This window comes from Chiloscyllium plagiosum, unplaced genomic scaffold (assembly GCF_037043375.1).
Source record: "Chiloscyllium plagiosum isolate Xiang-an unplaced genomic scaffold, Cpla_swu_hap1 HiC_scaffold_42, whole genome shotgun sequence".
Classification (NCBI taxonomy): domain Eukaryota; kingdom Metazoa; phylum Chordata; class Chondrichthyes; order Orectolobiformes; family Hemiscylliidae; genus Chiloscyllium; species Chiloscyllium plagiosum.
This window is the reverse complement of record NW_028270180.1, coordinates 31,646,562-31,669,013: the sequence shown is the minus strand read 5'-3', so window position 1 is coordinate 31,669,013 and position 22,452 is coordinate 31,646,562. Positions and strand designations below refer to the sequence as shown.

Genomic DNA, 22,452 nt, shown 5'->3' with positions numbered 1-22,452 from the left:
CAGCTCTGCAGCTTCTCTATATCCTGCTGTAACCTGCCACATCCTTCCTCACTGTCAACAACTCCTCCGACTTTCGTATCATCCGCAAACTTGCTCACCCAACCTTCTAACCCCTCTTCCAGGTCATTTATAAAAATGACAAACAGCAATGGTCCCAAAACAGATCCTTGCGGAACACCGCTAGTGACGGCACTCCATGAAGAAACTTTGCCATCAACTACTACCCTCTGTCTTCTTCCATCCAGCCAATTCCTAATCCAAACCTCCAACTCACCCTCAATGCCATATCTCCGTATTTTCTGCAGTAGCCTACCATGGGGAACCTTATCAAACGCCTTACTAAAATCCATATATACCACATCTACCGCTTTCCCCTCATCAACCTCCTTCGTCACCTTTTCAAAGAATTCAATAAGGTTTGTGAGGCACGACCTGCCCTTCACAAAACCATGCTGACTATCCTTGATCACATTATTCCTATCCAGATGTGCATAAATCCTATCCCTTACAATTCTCTCTAAGACTTTGCCCACAACAGAAGTGAGACTCACCGGCCTATAGTTACTAGGGTTATCCCTACTCCCCTTTTTGAACAAGGGAACCACATTTGCTATCCTCCAGTCTTCTGGCACTACTCCTGTAGACAAAGAGGACATAAAAATCAAGGCCAATGGCTCTGCAATCTCCTCCCTTGCTTCCCAGAGAATCCTAGGATAAATGCCATCAGGCCCAGGGGACTTATCTATTTTCACCTTTTCCAGGATTTCCAACACCTCTTCTCTACATACCTCAAAGCCATCCATTCTACTTATTTGTGACTCAGTATTCACATCGACGACAATGCCCTGTTCCTGAGTAAATACTGAAGAAAAGTATTCATTCAGTGTCTCCCCAATCTCTTCCGCCTCCACACGCAACTTCCCACTGCTATCCTTGACTGGACCTATTCCTACCCTAGTCATTCTTTTATTCCTAACATACCTATAGAAAGCCTTAGGGTTTTCCCTAATCCTACCGACTAAGGACCTTTCATGTCCCCTCCTTGCTGCTCTTAGCTCTCTCTTCAGGTCCTTCCTGGCTACCCTATAACTCTCAATCGCCCCAATTGAACCTTCACGTCTCATCTTGAGATAGGCCGCCCTCTTCCATTTAACAAGGGATTCCAATTCCTTATTAAACCACGGCTCCCTCGCACGACCCTTTCCTCCCTGCCTGACAGGTACATAATTATCAAGGACATTCAATAGTTGCTCCTTGAACAAGCTCCACATATCATTTACACTCTTGCCTTGGAGTCTACTTTTCCAAGCCACACATCCTAAGTCATGCCTCACCGCATCATAATTTCCCTGACCCCAGCTATAACTCTTGCCCTGTAGTACACACTTATCCCTCTCCATCACGAGAGTAAAAATCACCGAATTATGGTCACTATCCCCAAAGTGCTCACCTACCTCTAATTCTAACACCTGGCCTGGTTCGTTACCCAGAACCAAATCCAGTATGGCCTCACCTCTTGTTGGCCTGTCTACATATTGTGTCAGGAAACTCTCCTGCACACATTGAACAAACACTGACCCATCTAACGAACTTGAGCTATAGCTTTCCCAATCAATATCAGGAAAGTTAAAGTCCCCCATAACCACCACCCTATTACTGTCACTCATCTCCTGAATCACCTTCCCTATCCTTTCTTCTACGTTTCTAGGACTATTGGGAGGCCTGTAAAAGACTCCTAACAGGGTGACCTCACCTTTCCTATTCCTAACCTCAGCCCAAACTACCTCAGATGGCAAGTCCTCATCCATCGTCCTTTCCATCTTAGTAAAATTTGCACTATACACTGCAGAAAATTCTCAACTTTTGCTGCAGAACATTATCTCCAACGTAAAAGTCAACCATTACAATTGTTCATTGATATAGAAAATGTATATTATGGACTGTTTATAATGATAGAAGGGATCATTTGTCCCATCGGTCAACCACCACTCGCCTCAAGAATGGACAACCATCAGTTAGTAAACTGATGACCAGCCACAATTCACCTGCCTCAATTGATGCTTGATGTTTAAATTCTGTACTCAAGTAGTGGACCAGATCTAACACATCAGATAAACAAACAAAAGATGATGCTACCTGTATAAATGGCAAGCTGGAACATTAAGACTAAACCGACGGACATTTGCATCTGGTTAATGATATGGGTAAGACAGCTGTGATCAACGTGAAACTTGATAGGCTGAACATTGACATTGCTTCCTGACAAACATGATGTTTGACAAGAATAATTCAGTGAAAGTAAAACATTACTTTCAGCTGGCAGGCGAATTCTGAGGTAAAAGCAAGAACGTGTGTAGGCTTTGCTTCAGGAAACTGCTGCTCACAATGATAGAAAACCAGCTAAAAATGGTTCAGGTTATGTTCTGTCTATCTGCTTCCAACTCAAACAACAACAATCGATATTTATATTTATGTAATAGCTTTATTGTAATAAAAAGTGGCTACTCAGGAGCATTATAAAGTAAGATATGACAACAAGATCCCTCTGGATGAGCAGAGGGATCTTGGTGTCCATGTACACAGATCTCTGAAAGTTGCCACCCAGGTAAATAGTGCGGTGAGGAAGGCATATGGCGTACTGGCTTTTATTGGTAGAGGAATTGAGTTCCGGAGTCCTGAGGTCATGATGCAGTTGTATAAGACTCTGGTGCGGCCGCATCTGGAATATTGTGTGCAGTTTTGGTCGCCATACTATAGGAAGGATGTGGAGGCACTGGAACGGGTGCAGAGGAGGTTTACCAGGATGTTGCCTGGTATGGAAGGAAGATCGTATGAGGAAAGACTGAGCCACTTGGGGCTGTTTTCATTAGAGAAAAGAAGGTTTAGGGGTGACTTGATTGAGGTGTACAAGATGATTAGGGGGTTAGATAGGGTTGACAGTGTGAACCTTTTCCCGCGTATGGAGTCGGGTATTACAAGGGGGCATAGCTTTAAATTAAGGGGGGGTAGATATAGGACTGAAGTTAGGGGTAGGTTCTTCACTCAGCGAGTCGTAAGTTCATGGAATGCCCTGCCAGTAGCAGTGGTGGACTCTCCCTCTTTATGGGCATTTAAGCGGGCATTGGATAGGTATATGGAGGATAGTGGGTTAGTATAGGTTAGGTGGGCTTGGATCGGCGCAACATACTGCGCTGTATTCTTCTATGTTCTATGTTCTAACAAGTCAAATAATAAACTGTTATTCCAAAAATGAAAACCTACATCAAAGAAGAAGATGTACTAGAAAGTGTCTTAAAGGTGAGAAATGAGTATTGATGCTCCAGACTCTGCTTTACGGTACAGTCAAAAGACCAGTGTTATGAGGAAATCAGGATTGCTAACAATAGATTTTTAAAATCAGGATATCTTACCAATTGGGCAATGAACCAATGCCACAACATGTCCTGGCAACATTCAAGATTCAGGACATTGACACCAGCTGAAACTGATCATCATTTTTTCTCAGCAATATTCTAAATGCATACAGTATGAGGTTACAGCCCTCTAAGCTTTTTCATTTCAGTAGAAAGACCATCCTGGTCAGCCATGATTTCTGCCCAGATAGGAATTCAGTTGATTGAACTGGTACTTTCTGGCAATTCCACACAATGCAGGTGTGAAATGAATCACACTTTGAGATATCGTTTACAATACTCTGCACTCAGCATATGGAATATAAGAGTGGTTCAAAACTGATATGACCATAATGGGAGTAAAGCAGTCCAGCCTCATTAATTTCAGTAGGGGTCTGTATGGAAAGGTTCTGATGTTAACTCTACAACTGGCAAGCTGGAACATTAAGACTGGACCAACAGACACTAGTATCTGGTTAATAATATGGGTAAGGCATCTGTGATCAACATGGAACTTGATAGGCTGCTTGAAGTAAAATCTAGCAGATTGCAAAGCCCTGCACCAGTAGCTACAGGGTACAGTTGCCAGAATATCCAGATGTCATTTTGCACAGAGCCATTTATAATAGGATCTAAAAGATAACAGGCGTGTCAGTAAGGAATGCAATTCCTTTGTAAATAAGGGAATCGGATGTAATCACCAACTCCAATAAACAGTTGAAGAGATGGATGAAGCACTACATTGAACTGTACTCTGAAGAGCAAGGTCATCAAGGGCTCTCCAGACAAAAAGAGAGCCTGCCTGTCATAGAAGATCTAGATGTTGTAACCACAGTTAGGAGCTTAGCAAAGCAATTGATTTATTGATTGATGTGCTCTTCGCAAAGTTCAAAATGTAATGCCATAATATATAAATCAAACACAGTTACTGACCCTCAAATGGTGACTACATGAATTTCTCGGGCAGTGTTACAGAATATACATGGTACACAGATTATTGTGACCTTGTATAAGAACAAGGAATGACTGCATCAGTGCTGCATCCTGCACCCATGCTGAACTGAAGCAGTTAATCGTCTTGGCTAACAATTTCCATCCTGCTCTCAAATTCACTTGGTCTATTTTAGACACCTTCCTCCCCTTTCATGACTTCTCCGTTTTCATCCCTGGTGACCAACATTTTCTGTAAACCCACAGACCCCCACCCCCCTCCCACCCTGTATCATGCAAAAACTCCATCCCATTTTCCTAATTTCTCCATCTCTTATGGATCTGCTCTGAGAAGGAGGTGTTCCACTCCCAAGCATCCCAGGTGTCCTCCTATTTCAAACAATGTTTTCTCCCTCCTTTGTCATCCAGCCAGTCTTCAACTGCACCTCTTCCATTCCCTGCTTCACTGCTCTAGACTCCTCCCCAAACATAATGAAGATACGGTCCCCCTTGTCCTCACTTTCCACCCCACCAGCCTCCGCATCCAACGTATCATCCTCAAATACTTCTGCCAACTCCAATTTGACCCTACCACCCAGAATATCTTCTCTTCCCCACCCCTCTCTGCCTTTCACAAGGACCGTTCGCTTCGCCACTCCTTGGGTCACACCACACTCCCCACCAATCCTGCCTCCTCCCTTCCATTCCACATACCAACCCTTTCTTCCAGCTACCAACCGGATTCATCCCTCCCATCTACCAACCAGGCCGTACCCACTACCTGTGTCCATCTATCACTACCTCACCATTCCACTATTGTCCCCACCCAACCCCCCCTCCCTCTTTATCTGTAGCTCCCCCTACTCCCACATTTTGTCCTGAAGAAGGGTTAATCCCAGAATATTGACTTCTCCACCTCCTGATGCTGCCTGGCTTGCTGTGTTCTTCCAGCCTCCTGTTTATCTACTTTGGATTACAACATCTATTCAAGCATCTTTCTGCTTAGTATTTTTTTATAGATATTTTTATTAGAAATTTAACATTTTTACAAGTTTACAAAAATAAACAAAACTCTGAGATATAAACATTGATATACAATTAACTCAAATATACAATAGCCAAAATTTAACAAAAGACAAAAAAAAAACCGAAAAAGAAGAATAAAAACAAAACTCAACTATCTACTAATCTAACCTACAACTAACCAGAGTGTATATTTAAGTCTCTTACATGCTCGGAATGTGTTAACATCAGATGTAATAAAACCCATATTCATGCGGGATTCCTCCCCCGAGGGGCCCCAGACCAGCCAGGTTTGTAATCTCAATTAAATAAAAGCCCTTGTTAGGATAGCCGAAATATCTGTATTTATGTAATTCAAGAAGGGCTGCCATATATAATAAAATAATTCGGTCTTTCGGTGCACCATATTTGTGAGGAAGTCAAGGGGAATACATTCCATAATTAATCTGTGCCAATTTGAAAGTCCAGGGGGCCCTCAGCCACCCAGTTCACCAAAATATTTTTCCTTGCACAGAAAGAAAGAATAGAAAATAGTCTCTTCCCGTACGTGTTCAGGGAGGGAAAGTTCGAAAAGCCCAAAAGGAGAGATACAGGGTCCACTTTAATTTCCGTTCCTAAAATTTCTGTCAGGGTACTTGCTACTTAAGTCCAATATCTACGGATCTTATGACAGGTCCATAGGAAATGAACAAGAGTGCCCACCTCTATTTTGCATTTAGGACACATTGGAGATGCTCCTGCCTTAAATTTTGCCAGTTGAACCGGTGCTATATGGGCCCTATGAAGTATCTTCAGCTGGATAGCCTGGGTTCTGTTACAGATAGTAATTCTTCTAGCATTTTCCCAAATATCATTCCACGTTTCTATAGAGATTTCTAGTCCCAAATCCTGATCCCATGTTTTAAGCAGATTATCCATATCTCCCGATACTTCATCATGTAGTAAATGATAAATAGTACTGACGGAAGATACCCCCACTGGTCGTAGGACACTATATTCTCTATCTGATTTATAAAGACTATCTAATAACGTAGTCTTCTTCTGTATATAATCTCGAATTTGGAAGTATCGAAAGAGGTCTCCATTAGGTAATCCGAATTTCTGATGCAGCTGTTCAAAAGACATCAGGACCCCATCTTTAAATAGATCCCCTAAACATGAGATACCCCTGGATCTCCAGAGTTTAAAAGTGGCATCTGTAAACCCCGGTTGGAATCCCCATGCTCCCACTATCGGTGCATAGGGGGAATGTTTTATGTGAGTTGCCCTTATTTTGCCACATTATATTCCAAGCCTTAATTGTATTTAGTATTATAGGGTTTTTACAGTGATCTGTAATGATTTTCCTCTTGTCTGAGAATAAAAGGTTAATAAGTGGGTATTTTACTTGAGAGGCCTCGATGTCCAACCAGATTGATTGTGGATCAGACAAGACTAACCAGCTATGTAACTTAATAGGGAACTTAACTGATATTTCCTAAAGTCTGGGAAGTCCAATCCTCCCCTTGTCTGTGGAAGCTGTAGCTTCTTCAGCTTAATGAGGGGCCGCCTATGATTCCAAATAAAGGAACCCAGCCAGCCATATAGTTTACATAAAGCCGTCCTCGGCAGCATCACCGGAAGCATTCTCATAGGATATAGGAGACGGGGCAGGACATTCACTTTGATTAGTGCTATTCTACCCAACCAGGAAATTGGAAGGTCTCCCCATCGCTGGAGGTCCTGCCTTATCCTTTCCAGTAGATGCACAAAATTAGCCTTATACAACTGACCAAATACTGGAGTGATAAAAATGCCTAAATATAAGAAGCCCTCCAGGGACCAACAAAAGGGAAAAAGGGATCCGTACGCTAAGTGGGGTGTCATAGCAAGGCCACCCATTGGCATAGCCTCCGATTTTGAAAAATTAATTTTATAGCCTGAGAATGCGCTAAATGTATTAATAACTTGGATTAGGCGAGGTACGGACATCAAAGGATTACTGAGGAATAGAAGAACATCATCTGCATAAAGGGTAATTTTATGTTTACCTGTACCAATCCTCGGGGCCGTTATATCAGAATCAGCTCGTATAGCTTCTGCTAGTGGTTCAATTATTAGCGTAAATAACAATGGCGAGAGGGGACATCCCTGACGGCAGCCCCTACCCACACTGAAGCTATCCGAACCTAATCCATTGGTAACCACAACTGCTTTGGGATCACTATACAATGTTGAGACCCATTTGGTAAACACCTGTCCAACGCCAAACCTTTCCAATGTGTAAAACAAATATGACCATTCAACCCTATCAAATGCCTTTTCCGCGTCTAATGAAACGACTACTCCTGGTATCTTTCTCTGATGACAGGCTTGAATCATATTCAAGACCCTTCTAATATTATTGGATGATCTACGGCCCTTAATAAACCCCATCTGATCCTCCTTTATAATATGTGGCTAACGTTTTAGTCTCAGTGCTAACGTTTTAGAAAGGATTTTAAAATCTACATTTAGCAAGGATATTGGTCTATATGATGTACAATCTTCTGGGTCCTTTTCTTTTTTAAGGATAAGAGAGATATTTGCCTCTTTCAGCGAAGGCGGGAGACAGCCCTGACTATATGCATAGTTATACATGTCCATAAGTGGACCAGCCAATATTTCTATAAATCCTTTATAGAATTCAGCTTGAAAACCATCTGGGCCCGGTGCCTTACCACTCTGAAGTTGCCTAATTGCATCAAGTATTTCTTGGAGTGTAAGAGGAGCATTTAGGACCAATACTTGTTCCGGAGTTAGGCCTGGAAAGGTCAAATTTTTTTAAAATGACTGCATCCTCCTCGTCCTATCTTCACAATCCTGCGATTTATATAACTCAGAATAAAATTCTCTAAAGATCGCATTAATCTTTTTATGATCATGAGTCAAAATACCCGTACTTTCCTTGATAGACGTAATAGTCTGAGGGGCCTTTTTTTTCTTTGCAAGAAATGCTAAGTATCTACCCGGTTTGTCGCCATATTCATATAACCTTTGTTTTGCAAATAATATTTCCCTCTTAGCCGTTTGAGTAAGCGTAGTGGTTAGAGCTGTCCTAAGAGCTGTAATCCTTTGCAATTTAATAATAGAAGGTCTATCACTGTTTCAGCTGCTTTTAAGCGAGCTTCAAGCAGACACTGTTGTTCTCCCTTCAATTTCTTCTGGGTCTCTGAATAGGAGATGATCAAACCTCGCATGTAAGCTTTGATGGTCTCCCACATCATTGATGGGTTGCTAGCTGTACCTGAATTAATTTCTAAAAAAGTTTAAATTCTTGAGAGAAGTATTTTACAAATTTACAATCTTTCATTAGGAAGGGGTCCATACGCCAGTGCCGAGGGGATGTCCCATTGTTCCTCGCCTTAGTTTCCATATATACAGCAGCGTGGTCGGAAATTGCTATACTACCTATTTTACAGGATGATATGGAATTTAAAAAAATCGAGGGGGCAAAATACATATCAATTCTGGTATGACATTTATGTGGATTAGAGTAGAAAGAATAATCTCTGCCCTGTGGATGAAGACATCTCCATACATCTACTAATCCTAATTCTTTGTTCAGATCCATCAGTTGTCTAGATCTTGGAGATACTCCTGCAGTACTCTTGGGAATCCTATCTATTTCCGGATCCATAATACAATTAAAGTCTCCCCCTATAATTATATGACGGGCAACAAAAGCCATCAATTTTGAAAAGGCTTCCGTTATAAATTTAAAGGGGTGTGCCGGGGGGGGGCAGTACAAATTTAAAATCCCATATTCTTCTCCATTTATGAGGGCTTTAATCAAGATATATCGTCCAGATTCATCTTTTATCTGCTTTAGGATTTTGAAAGGGAAATTCTTTCGAACAAGAATAACAAGTCCCCTGCTTTTTGAGCTAAAAGAAGAAAAAAAGGCCTGATCAAATCCACCCTGTCGTAATTTCAAGTGTTCTTTATCCGACAGGTGTGTCTCCTGTAGGAGAGCTATATCAACTCTTTCCTTCTTAAGATTTGATAATATTTTCTTCCTTTTGACTGGCAAATTACTCCCCTTGACATTCCAGGTGCACCACTTCACTGACTGATCAACCATAATCATCTGGCCCAATCCGAGACCTTTTGGGAGCGTAGAGCATATAAAATTTACAAAAATAAAGTCTCTTTAATACACCCACAACAATACAATAAAAAACTATTTCTAAATAAAAAAAATATAAAACATATTTAAATGGAGATTTTCCCCCTTGTTCCCGGGGGTGTCACTTCCTTTCCAAAAATCCATCGTATCCTCTCCCAACCAATGCCCCACCCTTGACCCAGGCACTCCTCAATAAAATGAGGAGAATTCAAATATAATACAAAGCTAGAGTTAACAGTGAGCACCCTACCCCCACCCATACCAACACCTGGATATATTTGGTAATGTTAAAATTACCACCTCAACAAATAATAATTAAATATAATAATACAAAATAACAAGGGAAAACAACCCCGCTCCTAGAGACAGAGGTAAAATTGAATAAGGTAACCACCTCCCTCCACCAACATTAACCAAACCCCCCAGCTTTTATATATATATATAAATATATATATATACACACACACACATACATACATACATATATATATATATATATATATATACATACATACATATATATATATATACACACATACACACACATATACATACATCCCTCATATATACATAAAATAATAAAAGAAAGCAACCCCAAGGGGGGGGAGAAAATCAAATCCCTCTCCCCACCCCCCCATGATAATATTAAATAGTAAGGTGGGAGAAAAAAAAAGGGGGGATATAAACCAAAGTTGGGGGAACGGCAAACCAACATCCATTATGTCTTACAGTTTATCTAAGAGAGTCCAAGAATTCCTTAGCCTTTTCTGGCGATCCGAAGTTATATACGGATCCTTCTAGGTTAAAGCGTAACGTCGCTGGGTAGCGTAAGGAGTACTGAATATTTAAGTCCCTTAAACGCTTCTTCGCCTCGTCGAATGCCTTCCTCTTTCGAACCAGAGCCATGGAAAAGTCCTGAAATAGTATGATCTTGGATCCTTTATCGATCATAGCTTGGGGGTCTTTTTCGAGATTTCTAGAGGCTTCAAGGAGTATCTGCCTCTCCCTATAGCTCTGCAGCCGGAACAGGACCGGGCGTGGGCGCTGGTTCGAGCCGGGCCCGCGTATTGCGACCCGGTAGGCCCATTCTACCCTTACCTGGCCTGATCCAGCTTCCAGATTTAAAAGTTGTGGCAGCCACTGCTCCAAGAATGCTGTAAGCTGGCCTTCCTCTTCCCGTTCGGGAAGGCCCAGCAAACGATTATCGAGGTCGTCAATGTAATTCTCTAAGGTCCGGACTCGCTGTTCGAGAGTCTGGACCTGATTCACGGCCGATTAAGCTGCACTTTCGGAGGTCGCGGCCTTTAACTCTGCCCCTCCGACTCGGCACTCAATTTCTTGGATGTCTCGGTCGTGCTTCTGCAGCGCGGCCGAGAGTGAGTCCCATCGATTTCGGGACTCCTCGATGAAAGCGTCGATCTTCGCGTCCAGCTTGGAGATCATCTCCACAAGGCTTGTTACTGTAGGTAAGTCCCCCCGGGCCGGCTGTGGACGCCTCAGCTGCAGCTGGAGAGGGTGGGGGAGGGGTTCCTGCTTGTTGAGAGCTGCGGGCTCCCTTCCCTTTAGTCATTTTAATTAAAGATTCGATTGTTTAAGTTTAATATTAAACAACTAATTAAATTAAACAACTATTATAAATGATTTGGTGAGTGTGGTGGGGGTGGGTGACCCACTTTACCCAAGTCTTGGGAGGAGCACTGTAGACTCAGACTTGCTGGGTCGCCGCCATCTTGGATCCCCCCCCCTGCTTGGTATCTTAGTATCAAAATTATTTGTCTGTGTTGCCCTTGTCAGACTATAGGTCTTGATTGAATCCATGTACCCCCCCAGTCCCCGTTTGGTTTCACTGGAGGATCTACATTTGACATGAGCTCCTCAGCCTGGCAGATGCAAAAGAAAAGCTGCAATCAAATGAAACTGCCCATATATTGTCTGCATTGATCTCACCAAGATATTTAACCCGTTTTAACAGCATCATGTCTGCCCAAGTAGATGCTACTACCATGGGATCATCTCTGGACCCAACTCTTGCTGATACTTTCATTGGCTACAATATGAAGTGTGAACTTGATTACTGGCTGCTAATCTCTAGCTACTTGCATTCTTCCATTGCATTATTTGCATGAATCTACAGCTGAATCAAATTATTTCTTCGCATAGCTTAATAAACACCATCCTGTACTCAAATTTTACTGTTAAAATGCAGCAATTCTTAATATGTTAATTGTGAAATCTGTCATAGTCATTGTAATGTACAGAACAGAAAAAGGCCCTTCAGTCCATTCAGTCTTGCCAGTCTAAAGCAGTCACCTAACTATTCTATTCTAGTACTTGGCCAATAGCTTTATGTTAGAGTGGCGCTGGAAAAGCACAGCAGTTCAGGCAGCATCCGAGGAGCAGTAAAATCAATGTTTCTGCAAAAGTCCTGATGAAGGGCTTTTGCCCGAAACGTCGATTTTACTGCTCCTCGGATATTGCGTAAACTGCTGTGCTTTTCCAGCACCACTCTAATCTCGACTCTGGTTTCCAGCATCTGCAGTCATTGTTTTTACCCAATAGCTTTATATGCCTTGGCATTGCAAGTGCAGAACTAAATATTTCTTAAATATAATGAGGGTTTCAGCCCTGACTACCCTTTCAAGCAGTGAGTTCCAGATTCCCACCGCCCTCTGTGTGAGAAAACTTTCCTCACATCCCCTCTAAACCACTTACTCCTTATCGTAAATCTATAACCCTGGTCGTTGATTCCTCCACCAAGTGGGAAATGTCATTTCCTGTCCAATGTATTCTGTGCCACCGCCATCCCCCTACCAACCCCCCCCCCCCCCCCCCTCATAATTTGATACAACTTAATCATGTCCCCCCCTTAGTCTCCTCTGCTCCAAGGACAAGCACCACTGTCTCTCCTATCTCTCCTCATAAGTAAACATTTCCAACCCAGGCAACATCCTGGAAAATCTCCTCTGCATCCTCTTCAGTGTATTAACATCCCGTCTCTAATGTGGATTCCAGAACTGCACACAACACTCTCGCTGTGGCCTAACCAGACTCATTGACTCTGTTGCCTAACTGACTGTCAGAAAAGGGCAACTTCATGGTAATGATCTCTGGCTGGCTACTCTGCTAAAATGATTGTACAAGAGACATTCTTGAATATGGCAATCTTTCAGAAAACTATGGTGTTTCAGGAAATAGTCTGCAACACAACATGTAAAGACAAGACGTTGTTTCAGTAAGAATTATGCACTGGTTGTGCAGATAAGGTCAAATAAATATTTCATTTGTGTTAAGTATCTTCCCACCTGTTACTGGCTCAGTGTGATGTATGCTTAAAGGAATTGGCTCGCTACTGACCCTGTCTTAGTTGTGGATATTGATGTCCTCCACTTGAGTACATTCAATGTCATTGCGGCTCTCAATATTTTTTTCATGTGTTGTTCAATGTGCATTACTTATTGATAGTCTGAGAGAAATCAATAGATCTCAACAAGTAAGAGATTTCAAGTTTAACCTGGTGCCACAAGACTTCATGGGATCCAGAATCACTCATGGTCAGGACCACTCCTTTCTGACAGTATATCACAGAGCTCCCACAGATCTCTTTGATTTGTTTTGTTGTTAGATACGCTCAGGGATAATGAGAGAGGACAAAAACAAAAATGCAAGAATTGCACAGCAAATCAGGCAGCAAAAATTAACCTGAAACCTAAACTTACATCTTTCTCTGCACAGATGCAGCTCAGGTATTGTTAAAGTCAGAGCTAAAGTTTCAGGTTGATGACATTTCCACAAATGTTGTCTGACTTGCTGAGCTTATATTTTGCGACATTTTTTGTTTTTGTTTCAGATTTCCAAAATTCACAATGCTTTCCTTTTGTAAGATAATAGAGGAGCCTGGCTTGTTGGCTGAAATGTCTAAGTGTGTTCTGATTTCTGTTCTAAAATCTGTTTCTGATTTCCAGCATCCACAATTCTTTGGGTTTTTGTAATATATATATGTTGTTTGACTGGTCAATGGAACAGCTGTTCAGTATTTTGTATGTATTGCATATCCCCAAAATTTAATGAGGAAATATTCACAAGTCTGGTTGTCCCTTGTCGTTTCCAGTGTTAGACACAACAACGATTGTCTCACTTCATTTTTGCATTGCAGATTGATACAACTGAGAGTCATGTTAGGCCTTTTCAGAGTGCGACTGAGCTTCATCCATATTTCTGTGATTTAGAGTCATATAGGACAGACTGGGATGATGCTGTAGATGTTCTTCCCTAAAAAATGTTCGTGAACAAGGTCGTTTTTGAAGACTATCTAGTAGCTTCTTAAGTACTGTTCCATGTTTAAGTTTCTTTTATTCCAGATTTATTTAGTTACTATGTGTCATAGGAATTGAATTGTCTCTGGATCATTGGTCTGTGAGTTGGATTATTTGTCCAGTTACAAAATCACTATGTTACACAACCAAACTCCAAAAACAAATGTCAGTGAAACGATTGATAAAATATACTCTTAATGTTTCTACTTTCACTGAGATTCACAAATGTTGTGTTAAATCCACACATCACAGTGATTTGTTCACAAGTAGTCCATGTTTAAAAATCTTCGTATCATTATAAAGCAACATCTCTATGCACATCACAAGCATGTTCAACTTCACATCTAAATTTAAAAACATTGATTTCAGGTTGTGATATCTAACCATTCTTTTCAAACACCACTCTAATAATGTTGTGATATGTCCTGAAACCCTGAGAATCATGAATGCTAAAATTATTTATCTCTTGTGGCAAGATGATGGACCGGGTCATCTGCTCCCACGATACTCTTGACTACTCACTCAGAAGCTGGTGATGTAGACTTCCCTTAAACCATACAATTAGGAAATGTTTACTCGCTATTCACCATTTTATTGAGATAGTGAGACTGAGAGTGGAATCAAACCTGTGTAATTCTTTTGTAGAAGCATAAGCACCATCTCATTGCTTGAAGATAAGTTTGTCTTTCACATATTGGCACGGTGGCACAGTGGTTAGCACTGCTGCTTCACAGCACCAGAGACCTGGGTTCAATTCCTACTTCAGGCAACTGTCTGTGTGGAGTTTGCACGTTCTCCTCGTGTCTGCGTGGGTTTCCTCCGGGTGCTCCGGTTTTCTTCCACAGTCCAAAAATGTGCAGGTCAGGTGAATTGGCCGTAGTGTTAGGTGTAGGGGAATGGGTCTGGGTGGATTGCTCTTCGAAGCGTGGACTTGTTGGGCCAAAGGCCTGTTTCCACACTGTAAGCAATCTAATCTAATCATATTGTGAAATTAATCTCCTGCTGAGTTTTAAATAATAAAATGAATGTTTGTTTGTTATTTTAATGCTTACTAAGAATGTTTCTTTATTTTCAGATATCGATGAATGTTTTATTAATAGTCTGTTATGTGACAATGGTCTCTGCAGAAACACACCTGGGAGTTTTACTTGTTCCTGCCCGAAGGGATATGTATTTAAACCTGAATCTGAAACATGTGAAGGTAAAAGCTTCAGTCTACACAAGTGTCCCTCTAGGGGCTTTTTAACTTGCCTGTTTTTATATAAGATTTGTGGAGAATAGTTCTGTATGTGTCATGTTGGATACATGTGAAGGATGAAGTTAACAGTTACATCTGACAACATGATTAATTTTAGCCCTAATGAGCAATCTCTGTGCTAAATTATACATTGTGTCAGATTCTCAATTTGTGCGCTGTTGTATAATTCGGTGTCATGCAATAGGACCAGCAGGTTATTCCAAAGGATACAGTTCTGTGCTCACCATTATTGATACTAGCTTTTCATTTCAGAATTTGAAAATTCTAACTGCTATGATGAGATGTGAAAATGTGCTTGTATCAATAGTTCATGCAGTAGTTTCAAAGACAGTAGACTTCTGTGAAAGTGGAAAATACAATCCCTATAGCTCAGGATTGTGATTGATTAGTTCAATTTTATATCTTCCTGTTTCCTTAGGCCCTGAGAACACATGTGCCAGTAAGAGTAGGGGACTAAAAATGCCAGGGTATTGCAAGTTTTTGGTGAATGCAACCAATCTGGCTACACTAAATATGGATCATTTGGTCAATTTTCTTTTATGTAGAAGAAAATCTTAAATTGCGTGGCTAATAAGAACATACCACAGAGATAATTTAAGAATTGGAATAGGGCCTCTGTTATTTTCCCCCTCAACTCCTCCCACAGCAGCTTGGGATGTAAATCAACCAAACCTGGGGATTTGTCCACTTTTAAACCCTCTAAAGCCTCCAATGCTTCCTCGCTTCTGATATAAAACTGCTGAAGAACATCACAGTTAATCTTCTTGAATTTGGTACTTACATGCTCCTGCTCTGGAGTAAAGACAGATGTGAAGTACTTGTTTAACATTCTACCAAAGTCCTCCAGCTTCATGCATAGATTTCTTCCTTGGTCCCTAATTCTTCTTCCACTATTCTTCCACTGATTATTCTCTTCCCCTTGGTATACTTGAAGAATATCTTGGAATGCACCCTAATCTTGCCATCCAATCTTCTTCATAGCCCTTCTTTAAAACATAGAACAGTACAGCACAGTACAGGCCCTTCAGCCCTCAATTTATGCCGGCCTTCTATCATACTCGAAGATCAGACTAAACAACAGATCCTTCATTGTACTAACTTCCATGTGCCTGTCCAAGAGTCACTTAAGTGTCCCTAATGTATCTGACTCTACTACCACTGCTGGCAGAGAATTTCACGCTCCCACCACTCTCTGAGTAAAGAACCTACTTCTGACATCTCCCTGAAACCTTCTTCCAATTACCTTAAAATTATACCCTCTTGTGATAGACATTTCCACCATGAGAAAACATCTCTGGCTATCCACTCTATCTATGCCTCTCAACATCTTGTAAACCTCTATCAAGTCACCTCTCAGCCTTCTTCGCTCCAATGAGAAAAGCCCTAGCTCCCTCAACCTTTCTTCTTAATTCATGCCCTCCTGTCCAGGCAGCATCCTGGAAAATCTCCTCTGCACCGTCTCTAAAGCTTCCACATCTTTCCTATAGTGAGGCAATCAGAACGGAACACAATATTCCAAGTGTTGTCTAACCATGGAGCTGCAGCATAACCTCACGGCTCTTAAACTCACTACTAATGAAAGCCAGCACACCACACGCCTTCTTAAAAACCCTATCAACCTGTGTGGCAACTTTGAGGGATCCATAGGCATGGACCCCACGATTCCTCCGTTCCTCCACACTGCCAAGAATCCTGCCTTTAACCCTATATTCTGTATTCAAATTCGACCTTCCAAAGTGAATGACTTCACACTTTTCCAGGTTGTACTCCATGTGCCACTTCTCAGCCCACTTCTGCATCCTGTCAATGTCCCATTGCAACCTACAACAACCCTCCACACTATCCACAACTCCATCAACGTTGTGTCATCGGCAAACTTACTAACCTACCCTTCCACTTGCTCATCCAAGTCATTTATTTCTTTGCTTTCTTAATTGCTTTCTTGAGCTCTGCATTTTCCATCCCTTAGGTCCTATATATTGTTTTGCTCCCTTTGTACCTATTATCCATCTCTCTTTTTTATCCAGTTCTGAATATTCCTAGACATCCTGGTTTCTCTGGGCTTGTACTCTTATATTTCAGCCTAAAGGGAACATATCAAAGGGACTCTTCCCAGTACCTTTGTGTACACTTCCTACTGTTCTGCTGTAGATTAATCCTCAAGAGTTGTTCCTGTCTGCCTTATTTTACTAAAGTTTGCCTTACCCCAAACCAAAGCCCTCTTTTTATAGACCATATTTCTCCTTTTCCATAACCGACTTAAGACGCATTGTATTGTGGTCACTATCACTAAAATGCCCCCACTGTCACCTCAAATACCTGTCTGGCTACATGCCCCAGAATTAGGTCCAGCACTGAACCATTCCTTGTATGGCCACCTCCATATTGATATAAAAAGCTTTCCTGTATATATTTTGAGAAATCTACAACCAAACCTTTTGTATTGAAGTAACTGAAATCCACTAATATAATTAATCTATTATTATGTTTACACTCCTTAGTGAATTGATCCATATTTGCTGCTCAATTCCCCACTGACTTTTTGGGAGCCTATAATGCACTTATAATAGTGTGACTGCCCCCTTTTTATTCCTTAGATCTACCCACAAAGCCTCATTTGATGACATTCCAAGATATCATTCCTCCTTATCGCAATAACTGACTCCCTAACTAATCACAGAATCATAGAGAGCTACAGCACAGAAATGGGCCCTTCACCCCACCACATACTCACCTGTCAAAAATAAACCCATTTTCCAGCAGCTGAGCCATAGCCTTGTATTTAGCATTACAAGTGGCACATTTGAATACTTCTTATATGTTTGAAGGTTTCTGCCTGTAATAATGCAACATCAACTCCACTTTTGCACCCTTCCCTGTCCTGCCTGAAGATTGGAATCTTCAATTTGCAGTCTTGTCTCTTCCTCAATCACATCTCTGTGATGGAAACAACATCACAATTCCACATGTCAATTCACAAACTTAGCTTGTCTGTTTTACCTTTAATATTCCTGTCAATAAAGTAGATGCCATCCAGACTGGCCTTACTCCCTTGAGATATAAAATAGCTGAACTCGCTGTTCTTTTCTAATCTGCCATGTCACTGTTGAACTAATTCTTCTGTCCCCGCCACTGCTGAACTAATTTAAAATCCTCCCTGCAGCACTAGGAAACTCTCCCGCAACAATGTTAGTCCCATTTTGGTTCAGGTGCAGACAGTTCCATTTGTAAAGGTCCAACCTTCCCCAGAAACGCTTCCCAGTGATCTGGGAATCTAAAAGCCTCCCTCCTGCACCAACTCTTAAGCCACGCATTCATCTGCTTTATTCTCCTATTTTTGTGTTTGGTAGCACATGGTACTGGGAGTAATCCTGAAATTACACCCTTCAAGGTCCTGCATTTTAATTTACTGCCTAGCTCCCTGAACTCTTGATGCAAGACCTCTTCCCTGATTCTATCTATATCGTCAGTATCAGAGTGTACAACAACCTCTAACTTATCACCCTCCCCTTTCAGGATACCCTACAGTCACTCAGTGATATCCTTTACCCTGCTGCCAGGCAAACAACACAACATCTTGGAGTCGCAACGGTGACTGCAGAAACGCCTCTAATATCCCCTAACTAATGAATCCCCTGTTGAACTATTGCTCTTTCTTTCTTCTTCCTCCCTCCTGTACATTCAGACTGCTTGTGATGTAAGAAGTCTGGCTGTGACTGCACTCCGTTGAGGTACAGTGGCACCCTCAGCTTCCAGAACAAAAAGGTGATTTGTGAGTGGGACTACAGGGGTCTCCTGCAGTATGTCTGTTTCTCTGTGACTGCCTGGTGGTCACCCATTTACTTCTTTTCTCCAGTCCTTTGAGTTGCAGTGTGACCATCTCTCTTAACGTGCTGTCCATGTACCTCTCAGCCTTACAGACGTGGCACAGAACCTTCAGTCACCACACGAGCTCTGAAACCTAGACCTCAAGTTTGTGTAGTTGGGGGCACTTCCTGCACACATAGTCATCTGGACACTGGTAGGGTCCATGACTCCCTATGTATAGCAGATCACATATTCCGCTCTGCTGCCTTTCACTGCTTTGATTTAAACTTTGTTTGTCTTACTCTCTATCTTTATCCCTCAGTAATTTTACACTTTTTAAATAACTGTTATTTAGGATGAGTTACTAGTGATAGCTCCCTTACCAGCAAATAACTCACTACTTCCCTGTGATGTCACCCTGATTATTTCCCCGAGTTCAGAATGAATGAATTTGTCCTCAGCTGCAGCTCTATGCCCATCTTCCACCAGCTTCCCAGGACTAAGGCCTGAATCCTCTGGATTTCTTTAACATTCTTCTGTTGATCCCTTTCTTCTTTCAAAAATGTCAGATTTCAGGGTTCCCAGTGGGCATACAGGTTATTCCCAGCTGTGATACGAAGGTAGAACATTTTATATCACCTTTTCATGATTCCAGGTATCCTTACTTTTTAAGTTCTTTCATGGAACTGAGTATACCAGCAAGGCCAACATTAATGTTCATCCTGAATTGCCCTTGAGAAGGAGAACCACTGTAGTCCTTGAGGTGTAGATACATCTAACGTACTGTAAGGAATGGAGTTTCAATATTTTGACCCGGCAACAGTCAAGAAATGAAAGAATATTTCCACATCACGATGTTGTGTGGCTTGGAAGAGAATTTCAGCTTGCGATTCTCCCATACATCTTCAGGGCCTCTCCGGTTAAGTGGTAGAGAGTTTGACCACAAGACCCTCCTACTAATGGAAACATCTTCTTCACTTCCACTCTACCCAAGCCTCTCAGTATTCTGCAAGTTTCAATGAAATCCCCTATTGTTCTTCTAAACTCTTGAGTGTAAACCCAAAGTCCTGAACCACTCCTCATATAACAAGCCCTTCATTCCCTTGATCCCTCCAATGCCAGCATAACCTTCCTTAGATACACGGCCCAAGCTGCTCACAATATTTCAAATTGTGGTCTGACCAAATCTTTATACAGCCTTATCAGTATATCCCTGCCTTGTATTCCAGTCCTCTCGGAATGAGTACCAATATTGCAGTTGCCTTCCTAACTGCCAACTGAATCTGTATGTTAACCTGAAGAGATTCCTAAATTAGGACTTTCAAGTCCCTTTGTGCTTCAGAATTCCGAAGCCTTTCTCCATGCAAAAAGTAGTCTACGCCTCTATTTTTCCCACCAAAGTGCACAACCTCACACTTTCCAACATTGCATTCCCTCTATCACTTCATTGCCTACTCGCCTGTCCAAGTATTTCTGCAGCCTTCCTGCTTCCACAATACTACATTTCCCTCCACGTATCTTTGCATTACCTGAAAACGTAGCAATAATGCCATCAATCCCTTCATCCAGATCATTAATGTATAACATGTATAGTTGTAGTCCCAACATGGACCCCTGCAGAATTCCACTAGTCACTGGCTGCCATCCTGAAAAAGACATGCCTACTCTGTCTTCTGTCAGTCAGCCAATTCTCTAACCATGTCAGTACCTTCCCCCAAACATCATGGGCTCTTATTTAGCAACCTCCTCATCCAATTTCATCCTTAACAATGAACTCAAATCTTACCAATGACTGAGGTCAGACTGATTGACTTTTAATTTCCCATCTTCTCCCTCCTTTCCTTTTTAAACAGTGGTGCCATTACATTAGCCATTTTCCAGTTCTCTGGAATCCTCTTTGAACAGAGCATTACAGCGCAGTACAGGCCCTTTGGCCTTCGATGTTGCGCCTACCTGTGGAACCAATCTGAAGCCCATCCACCCTATTTCCATTTTCATCTATATGTTTATCCAATGACCATTTAAATGCCCTTAAAGTTGGCGAGTCTACTACTGTTGCAGGCAGTGCGTTCTACGCCCCTACTACTCTCTGACTAAAGAAACTACCTCTGACATCTGTCCTTTGTCTATCACCCCTCAATTTAAAGCTATGGCCCAACACACTAAGCCTCACTATCCGAGGAAAAAGGCTCTCACTATCCACCCTATCTAACCCTCTGATTATCTTATATGTCTCAATTAAGTCACCTCTCAACTTTCTTCTCTCTAACAAAAACAGCCTCAAATCATTCACCTTTCTTCATGAGACCTTCCCTCCATAACAGGCAACATCCTGGTAAATCTCCGCTGCACCCTTTCCAAAGCTTCCACATCCTTCCTATAATGCAGTGACCAGACCTGTACGCAATACTCCAAGTGTGGCCACACCCTAGAGTTTTGTATAGCTGTAGCATGACCTCATGGCTCCAGACTCAATCCCTCTACCACTAAAAGCTAATGCATTGTATGCCTTCTTAACAACCCAATCAACCTGGGTGGCAACTTTCAGGGATCTGTGTACATGAACACCAAGATCTCTCTGCTCATCTACACTACCAAGATCTTAGCCCAGTACTCTTTATTCCTGTTGCTCCTTCCAAAGTGAATCACCTCACACTTTTCCACATTAATCTCCATTTGCCACCTGTCAGCCCAGCTCTGCAACTTACCTACATCCCTCTGTAACCTGCAACATCCTTCAGCACTATCCACAACTCCACTGACCTTAGTGCAATCCACAAATTTACTAACCCATCCTTCTACAGCCTCATCTAGGTCATTTATAAAAATGATAAACAGTAGTAGCCCCAAAACAGATCCTTACAGTACACCACTGGTAACTGAACTCCAGGATGAACATTTACCATCAACCACCACCCTCTGTCTTCTTTCAGCTAGTCAATTTCTGATCCAAACCACGAAATCACCCTCAATCCCATGTCTCCGTATTTTATGCAATAGCCTACCATGGGGAACCTTATCAAATGCCTTACTGAAATCCATATACACCACATCAACTGCTTTACACTTATCCACCTGTATGGTCGCCATCTCATAGAACTCAATCAGGTTTATACGGCACGACCTACCCTTCGCAAAACCGTGTTGACTATCCCTAATCAAATTATTCCTCTCGGGATGATTATAAATCCTATCTCTTATAACCTTTTCCAACACCTTACCCACAACCAAAATAAGGCTCACTGGTCTATATTTACCAGGGTTGTCTCTGCTCCCCTTCTTGAACAAGGGGACAACATTTGCTATCCTTCAGTCTTCTGGGACTACTTCTGTAGACATTGATGACATAAAAATCAAAGCCAAAGGCTCTGCAATCTCCTCCCTGGCTTCCCAAAGAATCATAGGATAAATCCCATCCAGCTCAGGGGACTTATCTATTTTCACACTTTCCAGAATTGCTCACAGCTCTTCCTTGTGAACCTCAATTCCATCTAATCTAGTAGCCTGTATTTCAGTATTCTCCTTGACAACATTGTCTTTCACTCCAGTGATTGCTGAAAAGTCACCAACAATACATCCACA

General features: G+C 41.8%; 1 protein-coding gene across 1 annotated transcript in view; it reads left to right on the top strand.

The window, feature by feature from the left end:
- The window catches only part of LOC122542423 (fibrillin-1-like), a 610,102-nt gene that overhangs the window by 316,021 nt on the left and 271,629 nt on the right, over positions 1-22,452 (top strand). Inside the window, exon 19 of the mRNA XM_087981979.1 lies at positions 14,881-15,006. Within this exon, the coding sequence (XP_087838105.1) occupies positions 14,881-15,006 (126 nt within the window). The remainder of the gene's footprint in view (positions 1-14,880; positions 15,007-22,452) is intronic.